General features: G+C 43.1%; 1 protein-coding gene across 2 annotated transcripts in view; it reads right to left on the bottom strand.

Annotated features, from left to right (window-relative positions):
• The window catches only part of LOC112219120 (cadherin-related family member 5-like), a 36,956-nt gene extending 12,891 nt beyond the window's left edge, over positions 1 to 24,065 (bottom strand). For both annotated transcript variants that reach the window (XM_024380331.2, XM_042301585.1), the window contains exons 1-2: positions 23,793 to 24,065; positions 9,774 to 9,979 (exon numbers count right to left, since the gene is read on the bottom strand). In XM_024380331.2, coding sequence (XP_024236099.2) covers positions 9,774 to 9,858 — 85 coding nt within the window. In that variant the 5' untranslated portion in view covers positions 9,859 to 9,979; positions 23,793 to 24,065. The remainder of the gene's footprint in view (positions 1 to 9,773; positions 9,980 to 23,792) is intronic.
• Positions 24,066 to 24,799: the final 734 nt, after the last annotated feature.

The following is a 24,799-nucleotide window of genomic DNA, read 5'->3' as shown; positions in this document are numbered from 1 at the left end:
GGTAGGTTACTTTCGAAATGTAATCCGTTACAGTTACTAGGTACCTGTCCGAATTGTAATCAGTAACGGAACTTTAAGATTACCCAAACTCAGTAAAATAATCTGATTATGTTCTGTTACTTTTAGATGACTTTCCTCTTAAGATACATTAAAAGAAGACAAACATGTATATTACCAATTGAACTAAATCTATTGCATGATAAATCAATATTAAAGTTTACATAGCTGGCCATATATGGATGTTAAATTTGACTTTATGGGTTGGTTATGTAGGCCTCTAACCCATCGTTTTCTAATACATAAAATTAAATGATTAAATGATATCTTTACATTAAAAACCAAAGTCTATCAGAATTCCAGTCATTCCCATGAATGTTATACCCCTTGATCTTAAAGAATGGGACTTGGAAATATAGAAATATGAGCCAAATTGTTTTATCTGATCCTAACCCCAAAACTAAGGACTTATTAGCCAGCCCTACTCTGTTGTTTACTTATCATGGAGGATTGATTGGGCTCATTGATTCAAGTTGAAAAATAAATGCTGTGCTCATGGAATGGCATGCTTTGAGCACTACTGAAAAGTGCTATTTACATGTGAAAAATGAATGCCATATATGCTGCAATTGCTACTTGCCTATTGTTTACCTTTTTGTTGGTGACACATTGATATCTTCATAATATGCAACAAAAACAAAACGGTCGCCCTGCCTCTGTTTTGGTAAAGAGCTGAGGGAAAGGCATGGAGAAATGTAACCAAATCTGAGATTAATAGACAGAGCTATGAAAGCAAGGACTGGCCATCCATGATATCAGCATGATTGTTTTAACCATGTTATGAGGCTATACAGTGTTTGTTTACATTTACAATGTTTACAAACATTGGAGGAAAACAAGCTTATATTTTGGGTTCTAGTGGTGACAGTTGAACTAAGCTTATGAGGCATTTATAAGTCATATTCTTCAAGAATCAGGGGATATACAGTATATATTCAGTATTCAGAAACACCTACTCATTCAAGGGTTTTTCTACATTTCTACATTGTGGAATAATAGTGAAGACATCAAAACTATGAAATAACACATGTGGAATCATGTTGTAATCAAAAAAGTATTAAACAAATCAAAATAGATTTGAGATTCTTCAAAGTAGCCACCATTTGCCTTGATGACAGCTTTGCACACTCTTGGCATTCTCTCAACCAGCTTCATGAGAAATTATTTTCCAACAGTCTTGAAGGCGTTCCCACCTATTCTGAGCACTTGTTGGCTGCTTTTCCTTCACTCTGAGGTCCAACTCATCCCAAACCATCTCGATGTGGTTGAGGTCAGGTGATTGTGGAGGCCAGGTCATCTGATGCAGCACACCATCACTCTCCTTCTTGGTCAAATAGCCCTTACACAGCCTGGAGGTGTGTTTTGTGTCATTGTCCTGTTGAAAAACAAATTATAGTCCCACTAAGTGCAAACAAAATGGGATGCCGTATCACTGCGGTAGCCATTCTGGTTAAGTGTGCCTTGAATTTTAAATAAATCACAGACAGTGTCACCAGCAAAGCACCTCCACACCATCCCACCTCCATGCTTCACGGTGGGAACCACACATGCAGAGATCATCCGTTCACCTACTCTGCATCTCACAAAGACACAGAGGTTGGAACCAAAAATCTCAAATTTGGACTCATCAGACCAAAGGACAGATTTCCACCGGTCTAATGTCCATTGCTCGTGTTTCTTGCAAGTCTCTTCTTATTATTGGTGTCCTTTAGTAGTGGTTTCTTTGCAGCAATTCGACCATGAAGGCTGGATTCACACAGTCTTCTCTGAACAGTTGATGTTGAGATGTGTCTGTTACTTGAACTCAGTGAAGCATTTATTTGGGCAGCAATCTGAAGCTGGTAACTCTAATGAACCTCTGCAGCCAGTTTCTACATAGCGCTTGATGGTTTTTGCGACTGCACTTGAATAAACGTATAAAGTTATTGACATTTTCCGGATTGACTGACCTTCATGTATTAAAGTAATGATGGACTGTCGTTTCTCTTTGCTGATTTGAGCTGTTCTTGCCATAATATGGACTTGGTCTTTTACCAAATAGTGTCACGTCGGTATGAAGGATCGGGAGACAGGCGCAGGAATGCGTAATAGGGTTTTTTATTTCCCAAATTACAGCGTGCCGTGTAAAGGCACGGGGATGAAGACCAAACAAACACATATACAAAACACAGGGTAGAAACCCAAACAAAAGAGTGAGGAGTACCTCGAATAAATACAAAGTCGCACAATGATTATCACGCGGGACGAGACCCGTAATCATCTACACAATATACGAAAGCACAAAAGCTAAAACAACATAGCACAGGTACTCACACGAACCAATGGACATTGTAACAATAATTGACAGGACAATGGTGAACAAAGGGCACACTTATACAATTACTAATCAAATGGGAATAGGGACCAGGTGTAACGGTTTTCTAGTGGTGATGAAGGAGAGTCGGACCAAACTGCAGCGTGTCGATTGAGATTCATGTTTAATCAAACAAAGAAACACGAACACTACACAAAACAATAAACGTAATCAAAACCGAAACAGCCTATCTAGTGCAAACTAACCGAGAGTACACATAGGACACTAAGGACAATCACCCACCACCAACGGACCAAGCGGCGTGTCAACAGGCAGGAGAAGCCGAAAAAGGAGATGCTAAATAAGGATTTCTGGACATGGGAGGAAATCCTCGACGGGAGAGGACCCTGGGCTAAACCAGGGGAGTGTAGCCGCCCAAAGGTGCAACAGGAGAAGAGGCAACAGAGGCAGCAGCAGCAGGAGCAGCAGCAGCTACAGTGGGAGAGGTTGCACCACCTGGAGAAATGGACATGGGAGGAGGAATTGGACGGTAAAGGACCCTGGAATCAGCCTGGAGATTATTGTCGCCCCAAAGCCGAGCTGGAGGCAGCAAAAGCAGAGAGGCGGCATTATGAGGAGCTAGCACGGCAGAGCGGATGGAAGCCCGAGAGTCAGCCCCAAAAATTTCTTGGGGAGGGGCTTACAGGGAGTATGGCTATGCCAGGTAGGAGACCTGCGCAAACTCCCTGTGCTTACCGGGGGGCTGGAGAGACCGGGCAGGCACCGTGTTATGCTGTGGAGCCCACGGTGTCTCCAGTGCGGGTGCACAGCCCGGTTCGGTATATTCCAGCTCCGCGTATCGGCGGGCTAGATTGAGCGTCGAGCCAAATGCCATGAAGCCAGCTCTACGCATCTGGTCCCCAGTGCGTCTCCTTGGGCCGGCTTACATGGCACCAGCCTTGCGCTCGGTGTCTCCGGTTCGCCTGCATAGCCCAGTGCGGGCTATTCCACCTCGCCGCACTGGCAGGGCAACCGAGCATTCAACCAGGTAAGGTTGGGCAGGCTCGGTGCTCAAGAGCTCCAGTGCGCCTGCACGGTCCGGTCTATCCAGTACCACCTCCACAACCCAGCCCTCCGGTAGCAGCTCCCCGCACCAGGCTTCCTGTGCGTGTCCTCGGTCCAGTACCACCAGTACCAGCACCACGCATCAGGCCTACAGTGCGCCTCGCCTCTCCAGCGCTGTCGGAGCCTTTCTCCTCTCCAGCGCTGCCGGAGTCTCCCGCCTGTTCAGCGCAGCCAGAGCCTTCCTCCTCTACAGCGCTGCCGGAGTCTCCTGCCTGTTCAGCGCAGCCAGAGCTGCCAGTCTGCATGAAGCAGCCAGTCTACATGGAGCAGCCAGAGCTGTCAGTCTGCATGAAGCAGCCAGAGCTGTCAGTCTGCATAGAGCAGCCAGTCTGCATGGAGCTGCCAGTCTGCAAGGAGCTGTCAGTCTGCAAGGAGCTGTCAGTCTGCACGGAGCTGTCAGTCTGCACGGAGCTGTCAGTCTGCAAGGAGCTGTCAGTCTGTAAGGAGCTGCCAGTCTGCAAGGAGCTGCCAGTCAGCACGGAGCCGCCAGAGCGGTCAGTCTGTAAGAAGCCGCCAGAGCTGTCAGCCTATATGGAGCAGCTAGTGCCGCCAGTCTGCCCAGCGCCGCCGGTGCCCCCAGTCTGCCCAGCGTCGCCAGTCTGCCCAGCGCCGTCAGTCTGCCCAGCATCGCCAGTCTGCCCAGCATCGCCAGTCGGCCCAGCACCGCCAGTCGGCCCAGCACCGCCAGTCTGCCCAGCGTCGTCAGTCTGCCCAGCGCCGCCAGTCTGCCCAGCGCCACCAGTCTGCCCAGCATCGCCAATCTGCCCAGCACCGCCAGTCTGCCTAGCGTCGCCGGTCTGCCCAGCGTCGCCGGTCTGCCCAGCGCCGCCGGTCTGCCCAGCGCCGCCGGTCTGCCCAGCGCCGCCAGGCTGCCCAGCGCCGCCAGATCTGCCAGTCAGCCAGACTCTTCCAGATCTGCCAGTCAACCAGACTCTTCCAGATCTGCCAGTCAACCAGACTCTTCCAGATCTGCCAGTCAACCAGACTCTTCCAGATCTGCCAGTCAACCAGACTCTTCCAGATCTGCCAGTCAACCAGACTCTTCCAGATCTGCCAGTCAGCCAGGATCTGCCAGTCAGCCAGGATCTACTGAAACCACCAGCCAGCCAGGATCTGGTAGATCTATCTACCTGCCTGAGCTTCCTCTCACTCCTGAGCTTCCTCTCACTCCTGAGCTTCCTCTCACTCCTGAGCTTCCTCTCACTCCTGAGCTTTCTCTCACTCCCGAGCTTCCCCTCAGTCCCGAGCTGCCTCAGTCCCGAGCTGTCCTTCAGTCCCGATCTGCTCCTCAGTCCAGTGGGGTTCTGGGTGAGGACTACTAGGCCATGGTCGGCGGCGAGGGTGGACTATCCAGGGACGAAGGGAGAGGGGACTAAGACATTAAATGAGTGGGGTCCACGTCCCGCGCCGGAGCCGCCACCATGGACAGACGCCCACCCGGACCCTCCCTATTGTTTTGAGGTGCGTTCGGGAGTCCGCACCTTAGGGGGGTTCTGTCACGCCCTGGTCAAAGTATTTTGTGTTTATCTTTATGTATTTGGTCAGGCCAGGGTGTGGCATGGGGTTTTTGTAATTGTGGTGTGTTTGTCTTGGGGTTTTGGTGGTGGTATTGGGATTGTAGCTTAGTGGGTTGTCTAGCAAAGTCTATGGCTGTCTGGAGTGGTTCTCAATCAGAGGCAGGTGCTTATCGTTGTCTCTGATTGGGAACCATATTTAGGCAGCCATATTCTTTGAGTTTGTCGTGGGTGATTGTCCTTAGTGTCCTATGTGTACTCTCGGTTAGTTTGCACTAGATAGGCTGTTTCGGTTTCGATTACGTTTATTGTTTTGTGTAGTGTTCGTGTTTCTTTGTTTGATTAAACATGAATCTCAATCGACACGCTGCAGTTTGGTCCGACTCTCCTTCATCACCACTAGAAAACCGTTACACCAGGTGTGCGTAATGACAGTTCCGGAGGCATCCGTGACAAATAGGGCTATCTTCAGTATACCACCCCTAACACAACTGATTGGCTCAAATGCATTAACTTATTGGTGACAGGGGGCAGTATTTTCACGTCCGGATGAAATGCATTCCCAAATTCAACTGCCTGTTACTCATCCCCAGAATATAAGATATGCATATTATTAGTAGATTTGGATAGAAAACACTCTGAAGGTTCTAAAACTATTTGAATCATGTCTGTGAGTATAACAGAATTTATGTAGCAGGAGAAACCCAGAGGAAAAACCATTCAGATTGTTATTTTTGAGGTCACTCTCTTATCAATGAGCATTCATTGGGAATCCAGATTTCTAAGGGACCTTCTTGCCGTTCCTACCGCTTCCTCTGGATGTCATGAGTCTTTAGAAATTGGTTGAGCTTTTTCCTTTGTGTAATGAAGAAGTAGCCCTGTTCAAAACGAGGGTCACTTCAAGTGTACTGTTTGTTAGAGGCGCGTGACCAGAAAAGTAGCGTCAGATTGTTTTCTTCCTGTATTGAACCCAGATCATCCCGTCTTCAATTTGATTGATTATTTACTTTAAAAAATACCTAAAGTTGTATTACAAAAGTAGTTTGAAATGTTTTGGCAAAGTTTACAGGTAACTTTTGAGAAATTTTGCAGTCACGTTGCGCAAGTTGGAACCGGTGTTTTTCTGGATCGAACGCGCCAAATAAATTGACATTTTGGATATATATGGACGGAATTAATCTAACAAAATGACCATTTGTGATGTTTATGGGACATATTGGAGTGCCAACAAAAGAAGCTCGTCAAAGGTAAGGAATGAATTATATTTTTATTTCTGCGTTTTGTGTCGCGCCTGCAGGGTTGAAATATGGTTTCTCTCTATGTTTACGGAGGTGCTATCCTCAGGTAATAGCATCGTTTGCTTTTGCCGAAAAGCCTTTTTGAAATCTGACATGTTGGCTGGATTCACAACACGTGTTGCTTTAATCTGGTATCTTACATGTGTGATTTCATGAAAGTTAGATTTTTATAGTAATTTATTTGAATTTGGCGCTCTGGCTTTTGGCCAGGTGGGACGCTAGCGTCCCACATATCCCAGAGAGGTTTAAGAAGGAAAGAAATTCCACAAATGAACTTTGAACAAGGCACACCTGTTAATTGAAATGCATTCCAGGTGACTAGCTCATGAAGCTGGTTGAGAGAATTCCAAGAGTGTGCAAAGCTGTCATCAAGGCAAAGGGTGGCTACTTTGAAGAATCTCAAATATAAAATAGATTTGGATTTGTTTAACACTTTTTTGGTTACTCTAGCGCGGCCAATACGAGGAGCTGCGATGTAGCGCACCTGGCTTTGCGTGCGCAATGGGATAACACAGTGCCTGCCCGGTCAACCTCTCTCCACGATAAGCACAAGGCACTGCCGGAGTCGCCTTCACGCCGGCGCTGCCGGAGTCGCCCGTCTATTCGGGGCTCGCTGCAAGGGTCCCCTGCCCGAGGTCGGCGGCGAGGGTCGCCGCACCAAAGGCGCCACTTAAGTGGGCCAAGACTATGTTGGAGTGCCAGAGCCAGAGTGCCACCGCAGACAGATTCCCACCCAGACCCTCCCCAATGGGTTTAGGTTTTGCGGCCGGAGTCCGCACCTTTGGGGGGGTACTGTCACGCCCAGACCGTAGATTGCTTTGTATGTTTCTATTTTTAGTTTGGTCAGGGTGTGATGTGGGTGGGTATGCTATGTTTTGTTTTATGTTTGTATTTCTATGTGTTTTCTGTCTCTGTCTCTGTCTCTGTACCAGACAGGACTATTTTGTTTGTTCCGTTTGTGTTATTTTTGTTCTAGTGTTCAGTGTAATTAAAAGATCATGAACACTTACCACGCTGCACCTTGGTCCTCTCCTTCTTCCACCTCAAACAGTCGTTACACTTATAAATGCCCCATGAGCTTAGTTCAACTGTCACATTCCACGAGAGCCCAAACTTTTGACTGGTACTGTATATATATGTACACATATAAATATATATAATTTATAACTCCAGAAATGGATGTAGCAACTACATATTGCCCATTTCAGTCTATCAAAAGTCTGCAAGTTTGAGCATGTGTCCATCAGGCACATGGATATATATATTTTTTATCAGTATGAATTAGATTGAGCACTAAAAGCCCCACTGTTATTCCATAGGCTAGGATCCGCACTATGCAGCTGTTGCCAGAGCGCATTTTTCACTGGCTGTTCACTGGTTTCAAAAACAATGATTGATAGGTAGCTTAAACTTCTTGATTTCAACCATTATTGGGAACAAATACACACTTAGATTTGTGAATAGATAAATGAGAGAGCAGCAGAATGATTTGCATCAACATGCCCCCATTAACATCGACGGAGCTGTAGTGGAGTGGGTCAAGAGTTTCAAGTTTTTGGTGTCCACATCACCAACAAACTATCATGGTCCAAACACACCAAGAATGTTGTGAAGAGGGCACGACAACACCTTCAGGACTACCTGCCATCCAGGACACCTACAGCACCCGATGTCACAGGAAGGCCAAAAAGATCCTCAAGGACAACAACCACCCGGGCCACTGCCTGTTCACCCCGCTGCCATCCAGAAGGTGAGGTCAGTACAGGTGCATCAAAGCTGGGACCGGGAAACTGAAAAACAGCTTCTATTTCAAGGCCATCGGACTGTTAAAAAGCCATCACTAGCACAGAAAGGCTGTTGCCTGCATTCAGACTTGAAATCACTGGCCACTTGAATAAATGGAACACTAGTTACTTTAATAATGACACTTTAATAATGTTTACATATCTTGCATTACTCATCTCATATGTATACACTGTATTTATACTATCTATTGCATCTTAGCCTATGCTGCTCTGTCATTGCTCATACGTATATTTATATGTATATATTCCTATTCCATTCCTTTCCTTACATTTGTGTGTATTAGGTATTTGTTGTGGAATTGTTAAATATTATTTGTTAGATTTTGCTGCACTGTCAGAACTAGAAGCACAAGCATTTCACTACACTCGCAATAACATCTGCAACCATGTGTATGTTACCAATAACATTTGATTTGATTTGATTTACATTGACCACCCCCTTCCCCTTTGTTTAAACACTGCTGCTACTCGCTGTTTATTATCTATGCATAGTCACTTTACAAATGACCTCGACTAATCTGTAACCCTGCATGTTGACTTGGTACCGGTACCCCCTGTAAATAGCCTCGTTATTGTTATGTCATTTTCTTGTGTTACTTTTTTATTTTATTTATTGACTTTAGTTTATTTTGTAATTATTGTCTTCTCTATTTCTTGAACTGCGTTGTTGGTTAAGGGCTTGTAAGTAAGTACTTCATGGTAAGGTCTACCTACACCTGTTGTATTTGGGGCATGTGACAAATAAAATTAGAATTGATTTGATTTGTAGATCTCAATAATAAGTGATATCCGTGTCGCCGTAGACTACACCACTGCTGTCATCCTTACCTCGCTCAGGTGGAACAAACTTAAACTTGTGCCTTTTTTCAATGCTGGTTTGAATGTCATTAAGAAAACAGAGAAGTGTGAAAGGTATTTTTTCACAAACATCCTTTCGGAATTTAAAAGTAATCCTCAAAGTAATCATCTAGTTTTTCAAAAGTAGCTGTAATCTGATTACAGTATTTTTGCTGGTTTTTTTGTAATCCCTCACATGTAACAGATCACATGTTTATTAAACTAGGCAAGTCAGATAAGAACAAATTATTGTTTTTTACAATAACCGCCTACCCTAGCCAAACCCTCCCCTAACCCAGATGACACTGGGTCAATTGTACTCAAGCATGTGGGACTCCGAATCACGACCGGTTGTGATACAGCCCGGGATCGAACCAGGGTCTGTAGTGACGCCTCAGACCACAGAGCCACTCAGTTACTCTCCAACCCTGATTGTCACATACAGTCATGTCCGCAAAAACACTACAGTGAATACTATAGTATACTACAGTCATGTTCGCAAAACCACTATAGTGAATACTACAGTCATCTCTGCAAAAGCACTACAGTAAATATTACATTGAACACTATAGTAAAGTCCACAAAAACACTACAGTGAATACTAGAGTATATACTGTAAATATAGTAATACTACAGTATTTAGACCATAGCATACTATCGTATTTTTTTATGTGGGATGTTACACAAATAAACACACGTGCGCACACGCGTATAAGCACGAGCATGCGCACGTGCACGCACACGCACACACAATTAAACAGAATGCTATCCTGCCTCCTTACATGGGTTTTAGATGTAGACAGTCAGGGTTAGATAATAGTAAGGTTGTGGTGATGGGTTTTACCTGTGGCACTGAGGGGAATGAGGAGGAGTAGTGTGGACCAGAGTAGGACCCTCCACCTCCACAGACAAGACCTCTGCAGCTGCATCACTACAGCCTCAACCAAACACCAGGTTCCAGTCCCAGCCCCTAGCACTGTATCTAGAACCAGACCTTCCTTAGCACAGCTCCAAGTTCCGGTCCCAGTCTCTCACACCACCACCCCTAACCTGGAATAAGAGAAAGAGAAGTGTGGTAAAATAAGAGCCATCTTGTTGTTAAACAACCAAACAGTTTTGCCACTGTCACTGAGCAATGCTAAGCTCTCTATGACTAGCTAGCTGTCTGTATTGACATGGGTGTAACTTAAATTAGTGAAGCTAGGCTAACTATTGCTAGCTATCTGTGCTGTATTTATTGACATACGCAAGCTGTCATTGAACAATGTTATGATAGCTACAACTAGCTGTCTGTCTGACATACTGGCCACTGAGCAATGCTTAGCTAACTATGGCTAGCCAGATGTCTGTATTGACATGGCTGTAACTGAAGGATGCTAGGTTAATTATGGCTAGATTGCTGTTTGTTTTGTCATGGTGGTCACCGTGACTGAGCAATGCTAGGCTAACTACCTAGCATTCTGTATTGACATTACTTAGTTGTCTGTTGTTTCGTGTCCCTCACCTTTTCACATGACACTTTCTTTAGTGTGATTACTTTGCTTTACTTTACAAATTAGCATTGGCCAAATTGGGATTCCTGGTCCTGCTTCTCTTACCAAGTTAAGGTCTTTAATAAAGTGTTAATTGATTAAAAACAAAAAACTATGTTTTAAGTGAGAAGTAGGCATTGGTCTTAAGCTGAAAAATAAAGGAAATTCACAAGCATCACAATGTCTACTCCACCCATGCTCTACCAAGGTTTTCCAGCACACAGCCTTGACCAACTACAGTAACTATGTTGGTCTATTGTACTTCAAACAATAGTGTATGCAGGTCGCTCTTGGAACTCTAGGGGCAGTATTGTCGTTTTTGGAAAAAAAACGTTCCCGTTTTCAACGGGATATTTTGTCAGGAAAAGATGCTAGAATATGCATATAATAAGACAGCTTTGATAGAAAACATTCTAACGTTTCCAAAACTGTAAAGATATTGTCTGTGAGTATAACAGAACTGATATTGCAAGCGAAAGCCTGAGAAAAATCCAATCCGGAAGTGCCCCAGGTTTTGAAAGCGCTGCGTTCCAATGACTCCCTATTTGGCTGTGAATGTACCATCAACGAGCTTACGCTTTCTACGTATTCCCCAAGGTGTCTACAGCATTGTGACGTAGTTTTACGCATTTCTGTTGAAGAATAGCCGTAGGCAAGCACATTGCGTAAGTGGTCACATGGTGGCTCCGAGAGAGATTCTCCCATAAAGTACAGAGGTAGCCATTACTCCAATCGGTCCTAGAGAAAAACAAATTGTCCCGACGGATATATTATCGAATAGATATTAGAAAAACACCTTGAGGATGGATTCTAAACAACGTTTGCCATGTTTCTGTCGATATTATGGAGCTAATTTGGAAAATATTTCGGCGTTGTGGTGACCGCAATTTCCGGACGATTTCTCAGCCAAACATGAAGAACAAACAGCTGTTTCACCTACAAAAGTAATATTTTGGGAAAAAATTAACTTTGGCTATCTACCTGGGAGTCTCGTGAGTGAAAACATCCGAAGTTCATCAAAGGTAAACGATTTAATTTGATTGCTTTTCAGATTTCCGTAACAAGGTTGCCTGCTGCTAGCAAGGCATAATGCTATGCTAGGCTATTATAAACTTACACAAATGCTTGTCTAGCGTTGGCTGTAAAGCATATTTTGAAAATCTGAGATGACAGGGTGATTAAAAAAGGCTAAGCTGTGTCTCAATATATTTAATTTGTGATTTTCATGAATAGGAACATTTTCTAGGGATATTTATGTCCGCTGCGTTATGCTAATTAGTTTCAGGCGATGATTACTCTCCCGCATGCGGGTTTGGGAGTCGCTACCTTCTCAAACAGCCTAATTCATATTCTTAATGTAGGTGGTCCCAAAATGATGTGATTTGTACCGCATGCAAGTTAAAGTATTGGATTCTTCACATACCATACTAATCCAACTCCACTACCTTTTCAAACTTTTTTATGATATGAAAACAAGCCTTGCTTTTATATTTACAAGACCATCAAGCTTGATTTGTCGAGGTGTTTGTCTTGTAGTGATGTGGTGAATGCCTGTATTTCCCTAAACCTTTTTATTCAGTCATTAAGAATAACATATTATTTCATCTTATTTGTCATAAGAAACTAGCTCCCTGGTATACAGAAAATACCCGAGCCCTGAAGCAAGCTTCCAAAAAATTGGAACGGAAATGGCGCTACACCAAACTGGAAGTCTTCCAACTAGCTTGGAAAGACATTCCCGTGCAGTACCGAAGAGCCCTCACTGCTGCTCGATCATCCTGTTTTTCCAACTTAATTGAGGAAAATCAGAACAATCCCAAATGTATTTTTGATACTGTCGCAAAGCTAACTAAAAAGCAGCATTCCCCAAGAGAGAATGGCTTTCACTTCAACAGTGATAGATTCATTAACTTATTTGACGAAAAGATCATGATCATTAGAATGCAAATTATGGACTCCTCTTTAAATCAGTGTACTTCTCCAAAGCTCAGTTGTCCTGTATGCACAACACTGCCAGGACCTAGGCTCAAGGGAGACACCCAAGGTTTTAATACGATATCTCTTGACACATTGATGAAAATAATCATGGCCTAAAAACTTCAAGCTGCATCTGGACCCTGTTCAAACTAAACTACTGAAAGAGCTGCTTCCTGTGCTTGGCCCTCCTATGTTGAACATAATAAATAGCTCACAATCCACCGGATGTGTAACAAACTCACTAAAAGTGGCAGTAATAAAGGCTATCCTGATAAAGGCAAACCATGACCCAGAAAATATAAAAAACTATAGGCCAATATCGAATCTCCCATTCATCTCAATTTTTTTTAGAAAAGGCTGTTGCGCAGCAACTCACTGCCTTCCTGAAGACAAACAATGTATACGAAACACTTCAGTCTGATTTTAGACCCCATCATAGCACTGAGACTGCACTTGTTAAGGTGGTAAACTATCTTTTAATGGGGTCAGACCAAGGCTCTGCATCTGTCCTTATCCTCCTAGACCTTAGCTCTGCTTTTGATACCATCGATCACCACATTCTTTTGGAGAGATTGGAAACCCAAATTGGTCTACAAGGACAAGCTCTGGCCTGGTTTAGATCTTATCTGTCGGAAAGATATCAGTTTGTCTCTAAAGGTGGTTTGTCCTCTGACAAATCAACTGTATATTTCGGTGTTCCTCAAGGCTCTGTTTTAGGACCACTATTGTTTTCACTATATATTTTACCTCTTGGTGATGTCATTCGGACACACAATGTTAACTTGCACTGCTATGCGGATGACATACATTTGATGAAACATGGTGAAGCCCCAAAATTGCCCTACCTGGAAGCCTGTGTTTCAGACAAAAGGAAGTGGATGGCGGCAAATGTTCTACTTTTAAACTCGGAAAAAACAGATATGCTAGTTCTAGGTCCCAAGAAACAAAGAGATCTTCTGTTGAATCTGACAATTCATCTTGATGGTTGTACTGTCCTCTCAAATAAAACTGTGAAGGACCTCAGCGTTACTCTGAACCCTGATCTCTTTTTTGATGAACACATCAAGACTCTTTCAAGGACATCTGTTTTCCCTCTATGTAACATTGCAAAAATCAGAAACTTTCTGTCCAAAAATAGTGCAGAAAAATGTATCCATGCTTTTGTCACTTCTAGATTAGACTACTGCAATGCTCTACTTTCCAGCTACCCGGATAAAGCACTAAATAAACTTCAGTTAGTGTTAAACATGGCTGCTAGAATCTTGACTAGAACCAAAAAATTGGATCATATTACTCCAGTGCTAGCCTCTCTACACTGGCTTCATGTTAAGGCTAGGGCTGATTTCAAGGTTTTACTGCTAACCTACAAAGCATTACATGGGCTTGCTCCACCTATCTTTCAGATTTGGTCCTGCCGTACATACCTACACGTATGCTATGGTCACAAGATGCAGGCCTCCTTGCTGTCCCTATAATTTCTAAGCAAACAGCTGGAGGCAGGGCTTTCTCCTGTAGAGCTTCATTTTTATGGAATGGTCTGCCTATCCATGTGAGAGATGCAGACTCGGTCTCGACCTTTAAGTCTTTATCTCTTCAGTAGGTCCTATGATTGAGTGTAGTCTGGACAAGGAGTGTGAAGATGAACGGAAAGGCACTGGAGCAACGAACCATTCTTGCTGTCTCTGCCTGGCCAGTTCCTCTCTCTCCACTGGGATTCTCTGCCTCAAACCCAATTACGGGGGCTTGAGTCACTGGCTTACCGGTGCTCTTCCATGCCGTCCCTAGGAGGGGTGCGTCACCTGAGTGGGTTGAGTCACTGACATGATCTTCCTTTCCAGATTGGCGCCCCCTCTTGGGTTCGTGCCATGGGTCAGATGTTTGTGGGCTATACTCGGCCTTGTCTCAGGATAGTAAGTTGGTGGTTGAAGATATCCCTCTAGTGATGTGGAGGCTGTGCTTTGGCAAAGAGGGTGGGGTTATATTCTGCCTGTTTGGCTCTGTTCGTGGGTATCGTCGGACGGAGGAACAGTGTCTCCTGACCCCTCTTGTCTCAGCCTCCAGTATTTATGCTGCAATAGTTTATGTGTCTAGGGGCTAGGGTAAGTCTGTTATATCTGGATAATTTCTCCTGTCTTATCTGGTGTCCTGTGTGAATTTAAGTATGCTCTCTCTCTCTCTGACTCTCTCTCTTTCTCTCGGAGGACCTGAGCCCTAGGGCCTTGCCTCAGGACCATCTGTCCTGGCCATGCTGCTGCTCCAGTTTCAACTTCCACCTGACTGTGCTGCTGCTCCAGTTTCAACTGTTCTGCATTATTATTATTCGACCATGCTGGTCATTTATGAACATTTGAACATCTTGGCCATGTTCTGTTATAATCTCCACCCGGCACAGCCAGAAGAGGACTGGCCACCCCACATAGCCTGGTTCCTCTCTAGGTTTCTTCCTAGGTTTTGGCCTTTCTAGGGAGTTTTTCCTAGCCACCGTGCTTCTACACCTGCATTGCTTGCTGTTTGGGGTTTTAGGCTGGGTTTCTGTACAGCACTTTGAGATATCAGCTGATGTACGAAGGGCTATATAAATACATTTGATTTGATTTGATTCCTGATGACTCCTTGCTGTCCCCAGTCCACCTGGTTGTGCTGCTGCTCCAGTTTCAACTGTTCTGCCTGCGGCTATGGAACCCTGACCTATTCATCAGACGTGCTACTGTGTCCCAGAGTTGCTGTTTTCAACTCTCTAGAGACAGCAGGTGGGGTAGAGATACTCTGAATGATCGGCTATGAAAAGCCAACTGACATTTACTCCTGAGGTGCTGACCTGTTGCACCCTCTACAGCCATTGTGAGTATTATTATCTGACCCTGCTGGTCATCTATGAACATTTGAACATCTTGGCCATGTACTGTTATAATCTCCACCCGGCACAGCCAAAAGAGGACTGGCCACCCCTCATAACCTGTTTCCTCTCTAGGTTTCTTCATAGGTTCCGGCCTTTCTAGGGAGTGTTTCCTATCCACACCTTCTACACCTGCATTCTACACCTGCATTGCTTGCTGTTTGGGGTTTTAGGTTGGGTTTCTGTACAGCATTTTGTGACATCAGCTGATGTAAGAAGGGCTTTAAAAATACATTTGATTGATATAGTAGGTAACCAACATAACTCTAGGTGGTGGTGTGTTTGACATAGCCCACTCATATAGAGTTGAAGTCGAAAGTTTACATACACTGTAGCCAAATACATTTAAACTCAGTTTTTCACAATTCCTGACATTTAATCAGAGGAAAAATTTCCTGTCTTAGGTCAGATAGGTTCACCACTTTATTTTAAGAATGTGAAATGTCAGAATAATAGTAGAGAGAATTATTTATTTCAGCTTTTTGTTTCTTTCATCACTTTCCCAGTGGGTCAGAAGTTCACATACACTCATTTAGTATTTGGTAGCATTACCTTTAAATTGTTTAACTTGGGTCAAACATTTTAGGTAGCCTTCCACAAGCTTCCCACAGTAGGTTGAGTGAATTTTGGCCCATTCCTCCTGACAGAGCCGGGGTAACCGAGTCAGGTTTGTAGGCCTCCTTGCTCCCACACACTTTTTCAGTTCTGCCCACAAATTACCTATGGGGTTGAGGTCAGGGCTTTGTGATGGCCACTCCAATACCTTGACTTTGTTGTCCTAAAGCCATTTTGCCAACTTTTTAAGAATGCATTGTCCATTTAGAAGACCCATTTGCGACCAAGCTTTAACTTCCTGACTGATGTCTTGAGATGTTGCTTCAATATATCCACACACTTTTCCTTGCTCATGATGCCATCTATTTTGTGAAGTGCACCTGTCCCTCCTGCAGCAAAGCACCCCCACAACATGATGCTGCCACCCCCGTGCTTCATGATTGGGATGGTGTTCCTCGGCTTGCAAGCATCCCCCTTTTTCCTCCAAACATAAAGATGGTCGTTATGGCTAAACAGTTCTATTTTTATTTCATCAGACCATTTCTCCAAAAAGTACCATCTTTGTCCCCATGTACAGTTGCAATCCGTTGTCAGGCTTTTTTTATGGCGGTTTTGGAGCAGTGGCTTCTTCCTTGCTGAGCGGACTTTCAGGTTATGTCGATATCGGACTTGTTTTACTGTGGATATAGATACTTTTGTACCTGTTTCCTCCAGCATGTTCACAAGGTCCTTTGCTGTTGTTCTAGGATTGATTTGCACTTTTCGCACCAAAATATGTTCCAAGCTGCTTAAATGCACAGTCATCTTAGTGTATGTAAACTTCCAACCCACTGGAATTGTGATACAGTGATAAGTGAAGATAAGTGAAATAATCTGTCTGTAAACAATTGTTGGAAAAATGACTTGTGTCTTGCACAAAGTAGATGTCCTAACCGACTTGCCAAAAATAAACATTTGTGGAGTGGTTGAAAAATTAGTTTTAATGACTCCAACCTAAGTGTATGTTAACTTCCGATTTCAACTGTATACTTTAAAGGTCTATAGAGCCTGACTGCATTCCTGATTTCTTTAACTGTTAGCTTACCTGTGTAATGCTGACATAAACTCAGAAACACTTATTTTTATTACCTCTGTCAAGTGAATATGTAGCTTACAGTTGTATTTATTTTTCAAAAAAGATGGCGATGCAACAATAATACACATTCACAATAGGCCTATACAGTGCCTTGCAAAAGTATTCGGCCCCCTTGAACTTTGCGACCTTTTGCCACATTTCAGGCTTCAAACATAAAGATATAAAACTGTATTTTTTTGTGAAGAATCAACAACAAGTGGGACACAATCATGAAGTGGAACGACATTTATTGGATATTTCAAACTTTTTCAACAAATCAAAAACTGAAAAATTGGCTGTGCAAAATTATTCAGCCCCTTTAAACCTCATAAAAATGGTCTGTCCTCAGTTGCAGCACTCACTAGCGAGTTCCAAACTGCCTCTGCAAGCAACGTCAGCACAATAACTGTTTGTTGGGAGCTTCATGAAATGGGTTTCCATGGCCGAGCAGCCACACACAAGCCTTACATGCTGACCACACCGCTCGTGTCGCGTGCGCGAGCATTGTGAAATAAATGTATACATACATGTTATTCAATCATTGCATCCACACTGCTTGCGTGCTTCAGCGACCGTCTGCGCGGCCAGGTGCTAAAATATAAATAGGTTCTATTTGTGACGCTCAATGCTAGGTTCTATTTGTGACGCTCAATGCGCTGTAAGTCCGGACTCTCCCATCTCCTCATTGGTTTTTAGAAGCATTTACCCACGTGGGTGATTGAAAGATGAACTGATGTCCACACTCGAGTGGGTTGCAGTAATGCAGCGTAAAGTTGGTTGCCAACCGCCATATAAAGTCCAAAGAAGTAAAAAAAATAAGCCTGAGGAAGGAGGAGAGATGACTAGAAAGGAATTTGGTTTACCGTTTTTATCTGTGGATTAATTGTGGGAGTAGAGGACCTTGTGCATTTCAGGTAAAATAACAACCCAATGTTTATATCCCAGGACAAATTAGCTAGCAACAGCAAGCTAGCTAGCTAAATTACCATAAATGTTTAAGGCTTTTCAACCTGTCCCCAAATTAATATAATTGGTTCAGAGTTTGTTTTGATATTTCAACTTGTGTGTCCTGATCGTATCTGGTGTGGGGGTACAGGATCAACATGCACGCGTTAGTGCGCAGCCATTGGATTCTGGAGCAGTGGAAACACATTCTCTGGAGTGAGGAATCACACTTCACTATCTGGTAGTCCAACGGGCAAATCTGGGTTTGGTAAATGCCAGGAGAAAGCTACCTGTAAAGTTTGGGGGAGGAGGAATAATGGTGTGGGGCTGGTTTTCATGATTTGGGCTAGGCCCCTTAGTTCCAGGGAAGGGAAATAATAATGCTACAGCATACAATGACATTTTTAGACGATTCTGTGCTTCCAGATTTGTGGCAACAGTTTGGGGAAGGCACTTTTATGTTTCAGCATGACAATGCCCCCATGCACAAAGCGAGATCCATACAAAAATGGTTTGTAGAGATCGGTGTCAAAGAACTTGACTGGCCTGCACAGAGCTCTGACCTCAACCCCATCGAACACCTTTGGGATGAATTGGAACCCCGACTGTGCGCCAGGCCTATTTGCCCAAAATCAGTGCCCGACCTCACTTATGCTCTTGTGGCTGAATTGAAGTCCCTGCAGCAATGTTCCAACATCTAGTGGAAAGCCTTCCCAAAAGAGTGGAGACTGTTATAGCAGCAAAGGGGGGTCCAACTCTATATTAATGCCAATGATTTTGGAGTGAGATGTTCGATGAGCAGGTGTTCACATACCAAAAGCAGGTTTCTTTTTTAATGTAGGGATTTGTATGGAAAGCTAAGGTGAAGCCAACATTAGATGTTGTTTCCCTCACAATAACCACATGTGGTTTTACTGCAACAGAGTAGCGCAACAACCTTCATTTGAAGCAGCAGGAAACAAACTAAAGTGGGCACATCTCTGACAAAAACTGATCAAAAATGAAATCACAGATAATTATAAGAGAGCAGGAGAACCTATAAATTGGTTACAATAATTACAACAACTTTTCAAGTACCAAATTGAGCAAATGTCTGATTGTCAAGGTAGGCCTATTTCAGTACTTGCATTTCTGAGCTCCGAGTTCAAGTAGGCTTCTTCAAGCCCCTTGTATTGTCTAAAATAGCATGGAAAACATAATACATGTGTCATGTTATTTCATTATCAGACCATATTGTGAATAAGCTATGTAATTTGTTGTCATTATATACAGAATATTTCATTAATAGGAATAGTGTTGGGTGTTGGGCTATCCCATTTTGCACACAGTAAACTCTCTGTCCAATCGGAGGGACAAAAAAACACACAGTATGAAAACGTGAAGTCATTACATTTCTCTGTTAAATCTAACAACACCCTGTCGTAAATCAAGCAGACAAAAACAGATAATCAACATCAATTGGGAGATATTAGATCCCATGTAGGCATAACTGTCTTCACCAGCACAACTGTCTTCACCAGCATAACTGTCTTCACCAGCACAACTGTCTTCACCAGCATAACTGTCTTCACCAGCACAACTGTCTTCACCAGCATAACTGTCTTCACCAGCACAACTGTCTTCACCAGCACAACTGTCTTCAGCAGCACAACTGTCTTCACCAGCACAACTGTCTTTACCAGCATAACTGTCTTCATCAGCACAACTGTCTTCACCAGCACAACTGTCTTCACCAGCATAACTGTCTTCATCAGCATAACTGTCTTCACCAGGACAACTGTCTTCACCAGCATAACTGTCTTCACCAGCACAACTGTCTTCATCAGCACAACTGTCTTCATCAGCACAACTGTCTTCACCAGCATAACTGTCTTCAGCAGCACAACTGTCTTCACCAGCACAACTGTCTTCATCAGCACAACTGTCTTCATCAGCACAACTGTCTTCAGCAGCATAACTGTCTTCACCAGCACAACTGTCTTCACCAGCATAACTGTCTTCACCAGCACAACTGTCTTCAGCAGCACAACTGTCTTCACCAGCACAACCGTCTTCAGCAGTACAACTGTCTTCAGCAGCACAACTGTCTTCATCAGCGAGACACCAAAATATTCTGGATATTCCTCGCAAACACCTTTTTTCCAGCACTTTGGCTGTCATTGCATCGCTTGCTGTATCACAACAGCTGTTAGTCACTTGACAGTTATTTGAAAATTCCTTCCTGGATCAGATGATGATGTGTGAAAATATCATGGCATACCTAACCAGCTGGACACCAAATGTGCATCCAAAAAGTATTTTGCATAATTACTGAAGAATCATGTTAATTACAGTATCAATTTAGGTTTGAAGTATTAAGGTAAGGTGACTCTTTCAGTTAGAAGCAATGCATAAATTATTTTGGATTTTTGTGCTGATGAAAACTGTTTTCACCCTGTAACATAAGGAGACAGGAAATGTTATGTAGTTAGTTACACTGCATTTCTGACATCTCTATTAAAAAGCTGTCCGACAGCAAGATCCACGATTCTTACAGGGTTCATGTTTAATATCTAATTTAACTGATTAATGCTTAATATGTTATATAATGACAATTTACATTGCCATAAATGCAAGGACAGAAAAGTAATGTTTTATGTCTCACATCAAGCCACCGACCATGATAGAGGGCTAAACATAGGTTTTAAATCATCTCATGAATTGTATTGAATATAGCTATGATCCCCCTTATATCTTAATGTAATGACCTGAAAAAAAATGGCAGATTATTATCAATGACTTATCAACTGCTGTAACAAGTTGTTCAGTGTAGGAATCCTCACTGGTACCCTAGTTTATAGAAAGACCCATGAGCAGCGTGGCAGGTTACCAAAGTTTGATGTTGACTATGAACTTTACTTAGCTAGCTAGCTGTGCTTTGTGGAAGAATATAGGAGATATTATTAACATTGAGTTGTGCTGGTGCATTGCAATCTGTCCATACAACTAATGTTACAGCCTTGATGGCTTATTGGCTAACGTTAGTTGGCTAGCTAACTGGCAATAGCAGCCAAGGACGTTCGCTATCTTATTTGTGCTTATTTGTTTATGCTCTGATTACACGCAAGTGTCAAGGCAGGCCAACAGTTTACACAGATTACTTCAGAAATGTGAAAAAACATCCAAAGCTAAATATAGCTATCTTCCTTTGCTTGTAGCTTGCCTCTCATCAGACTGGTGTTAGCTAGCTCCTAGCGCTGTTGCTGCGCAACCCAAGTGCTTTGGTCCGGTTTTAGAACTGAGATTCGGCTGAAAAGATGTTAGCATTGCCAGAAATGCTACAGAAAGGTAGCACTTGTGAAAGCGATAAATTATACATTTAATCAAAACTGTTGCCCCCACAAACAGATTCAGTCCAAAAGGTGGTATGTCTAATAGTCACTTTATGAACGCTGTAGTCTTGGTCTTATCCGACTCCTAGATATTGAGCTAGGTCGGGGCAATAAATGTTTATTTTCCAAATGCTAATGACCCTGTTAAAAATCTGATATGTGGCTCTCGGTAACGGCCAGATGGCTCATGGCGAGAGGTGGGGAGTGTGTTGTGTACCTCCAATCAAGTTGATTTGCGCATTTTCATCAACATTGGTGTCATATCAGCTTAGATATGATAGGGAGATTGGAATGTAACATGGAGCTTCCCACAATAATGTTTAGTTGGAGATCAGCGCTACATCACTACAGAAGTCTTATCTGACATGGCTTTACTGTGATTATTAACACACAGTGCACACACACACACACACACACACACACACACACTTACAAAAAACATGTACAATCTGCAGGCTAATGTTGTTCTTTAGGCTGTCCACATCTATAAAAAAAAACAAATGCGGGACAAGGGATTGATTTTGAGGGACATTCGCAAAACAGTGGATAGAATACAAATGTTGGGGCCAGGTTAATGGATTGTGTTCAAATGGCAACCTAGTTCTGCTGTATGAAGGTCACTGATTGTTGAAGGGGCAATCCTTAGTTGCTAAATCCATTTTTTGGACTAAATGTGTGCCTATTGATTCTTGAAGAATATAACGTATAAATGCTTAGTTCTACTGTCGTGTCTGTCAGAACCCAAAATATAAGGTTTTACTCCAAAGTTTGTAAACAAAGTAAATGTAAACAACCACTGTAAAGCCTTAAAACATGGTTAAATCTATAATTTTGATATCATGGATGGCCAGTCCTTGCATCCATAGCATAGTCTATGGATTTGAAAGTGGTTGCATTTCTCCAGCCCCAACACTCAACTTTTTACTGAAACTGAGGCATTGAAAACACGAATGTTTCAATTAAGGATTGCCGCTTTAAACACCTTTAATAGGCCTAGAGTAATAGTGTTATTATATGGCACAATCCTCTATCAGTGAGTTACTTTTGTGCAATTAAATTCAAGCAAAAGTCAAGAACAAAATTGTTAGTATTGCAAACAGAAATAATAATATTGAAAGCAAAACATAAACCCAAAAGTATTGACAGCAAAACAATATTGCAAGGAAATCATTATGAAATCTGATAACAAATGATGCAAAACGGATGGATGCTGCAATTTTTTAAATCTGGGAAACATTATAAGGGAGCAGGAGAACCTATAAAATGGATACAATAATATAACTTTTCAAGCACTCAACTGAGGAAATGTCTGGTTTTCAAGGTAGGCCTACTTCGGAACTTGAATTTCTGAGCTCCAAATTCAAGTAGGCCACTTCAAGCTCCTTGTATTGTTTGAAATGGCTGGTTTAACATGGAAAACATAATGTATTTGTCATGTCATTTCATTACCAGATCATATTGTCAAGAAGCCGACTATGCTATTCTTTTATGATAACGTGATTAAATACATTTCCCTCTTTCATGCAATTTTTATGACTTTTTATCAGTTGCAAGTTTTGGCACATTCCAGCAGCATAGCAGCCTGCATCCTACTACTAGTTTGGCTCTGAAGGTAAGCAGGGCCAGTCCTGGTCAGTCCCTGGATGGGAGACCGGATGTAGCTGGTGGTGTCAAATAAATGTAAAAAAAAAATTCACGTGAGGGAAATTATGTATGTTTTCAAAAGAAATTGTAAGGGCACACACACGCAGTTTCACTCTTCCATTCACTCTCTCTTACACACAGTTGACAAGTTTGAAGGCTTCTCTTTAGTAATTCCTTTAAATGCTCTGTAAGTGGGTTTCTCTTCAGCTTTCCCTGTCTGACAGACCACCTCACCTCTAACCTCCCCTGTCACTCTCCTCTCCCACCTCAGCCCTAATCTCCCCCTCCTCAGCCCTCCCTGAACCCCTCCCTTGCTTGAATCTGAGACAGTCAACCGCCGCTCACCCTTCATCAAACCATCCTCTAACCCACTCTTCCTCTAATCCTGTTTTTTGGCTCTGATTCCAACAAACCTCCTTCCACGTGGCCTAATTCTGGTGCCTATCAGAGTTAGGGTTAGGGAACACTCCATTCCAAATCAACAAACGGGAAACAAAAATGCCAACAAATAAATCATCCATGTGTAAATTTGAAATCCCGATGACATGACAGTTCCATTGCATTCCATTCAGATCATTAGTATCTCTTAATAGGGGCCCATTATTTAGTCTACTTGCCCTCTGAGAACCTAGAAACACAATCAGCAAAACACTAACAACGTACCAGCAATACCACCACACTACCCAACTACATTCACACACACACATGCACTCAAACATGCTGTCTGTCACCCCTCTGCTCAAATATTACCCTGCACACAAGAGCCTCTAAAGTAAACACACACACAAACACAGGCACAGACACACCACCTTTACCTGTGTTAACTGACCTGTAGGTGTGAGATCCTCAGTGGGTTCTGTTCTTAATGCCTAGAGAACACAACATACCTGCTGGACCCCAGGAACACACACAGCCTTCCACGCAGACCCAGGTAGTGTGTGTGTCCTCACAATAATAAACACAAACTAAGAAACATAAGCGCAGATACACAAGCAGACACCACCAAACGTACAGAAAGAAACAGGGACGCAAACACACTCACAAAGACAGCACTTGAACGCAAAAATCACACACAAACTAGACAGCAGCTTAAGAAACGTTCCCTGAGATAACTTTCGGCTCAGAGGCTAAACCCTGGGGGCGGGATTTATGACCAATCAGAGTACTTAGAGAGCACTAGCCAATCGAGGTGCCTAGAAAGAACGTATGAAAACAGCATGGAGGTTAGAGACAGGGGTCAAAACTCAACCAACTATTCCCTTTTGACTATCTGCACATACTTCTCTGGAATCCCTGGTGGTTGAGTGTGGCTTCCATCAGGCATTACAGGTCTGGGTTGTGGCGTGAATATAAAGATGTGGCCGATCAGACCTATTACTGATCTGGTCACAGTGGAGGTAAGAGACACACGTCTTATAAGGGAGTTGTTTGAGCCAGTGTCTGTGTGCATGTGCGAGTGCGTCTGATTATCAGGCTTTAGAGAGAACATGCTAATCGGGCTGACAAGGGATTACCAATCATATGTTGGCTTTTAACCCTGACATCCTTCCCCTTCTCCAGACACCAGAGAGAGAGAGAGAGAGAGAGAGAGAGAGAGAGAGAGAGAGAGAGAGAGAGAGAGAGAGAGAGAGAGAGAGAGAGAGAGCTGTATTAATGTTTAATTTAATATCATCCTAATGTTGGGACACCAGACCAGTCACTTGTTGTGATGGCTGGCTGTAGATCTCTTGCTCTGATTATGAATAGCCATGTCCATCAAGCCCAGGCTTTGATCAAACATGTCAGATAATTTCAGATACTTCAGCTGCACTTGATTGAGCTTGCCCAGTATAATGG

The sequence above is a fragment of the Oncorhynchus tshawytscha genome, linkage group LG19 (genome assembly GCF_018296145.1).
Source record: "Oncorhynchus tshawytscha isolate Ot180627B linkage group LG19, Otsh_v2.0, whole genome shotgun sequence".
NCBI lineage: Eukaryota > Metazoa > Chordata > Actinopteri > Salmoniformes > Salmonidae > Oncorhynchus > Oncorhynchus tshawytscha.
Note: the sequence above shows the minus strand (reverse complement) of the source record. Positions and strands in the feature narration are given on the sequence as shown.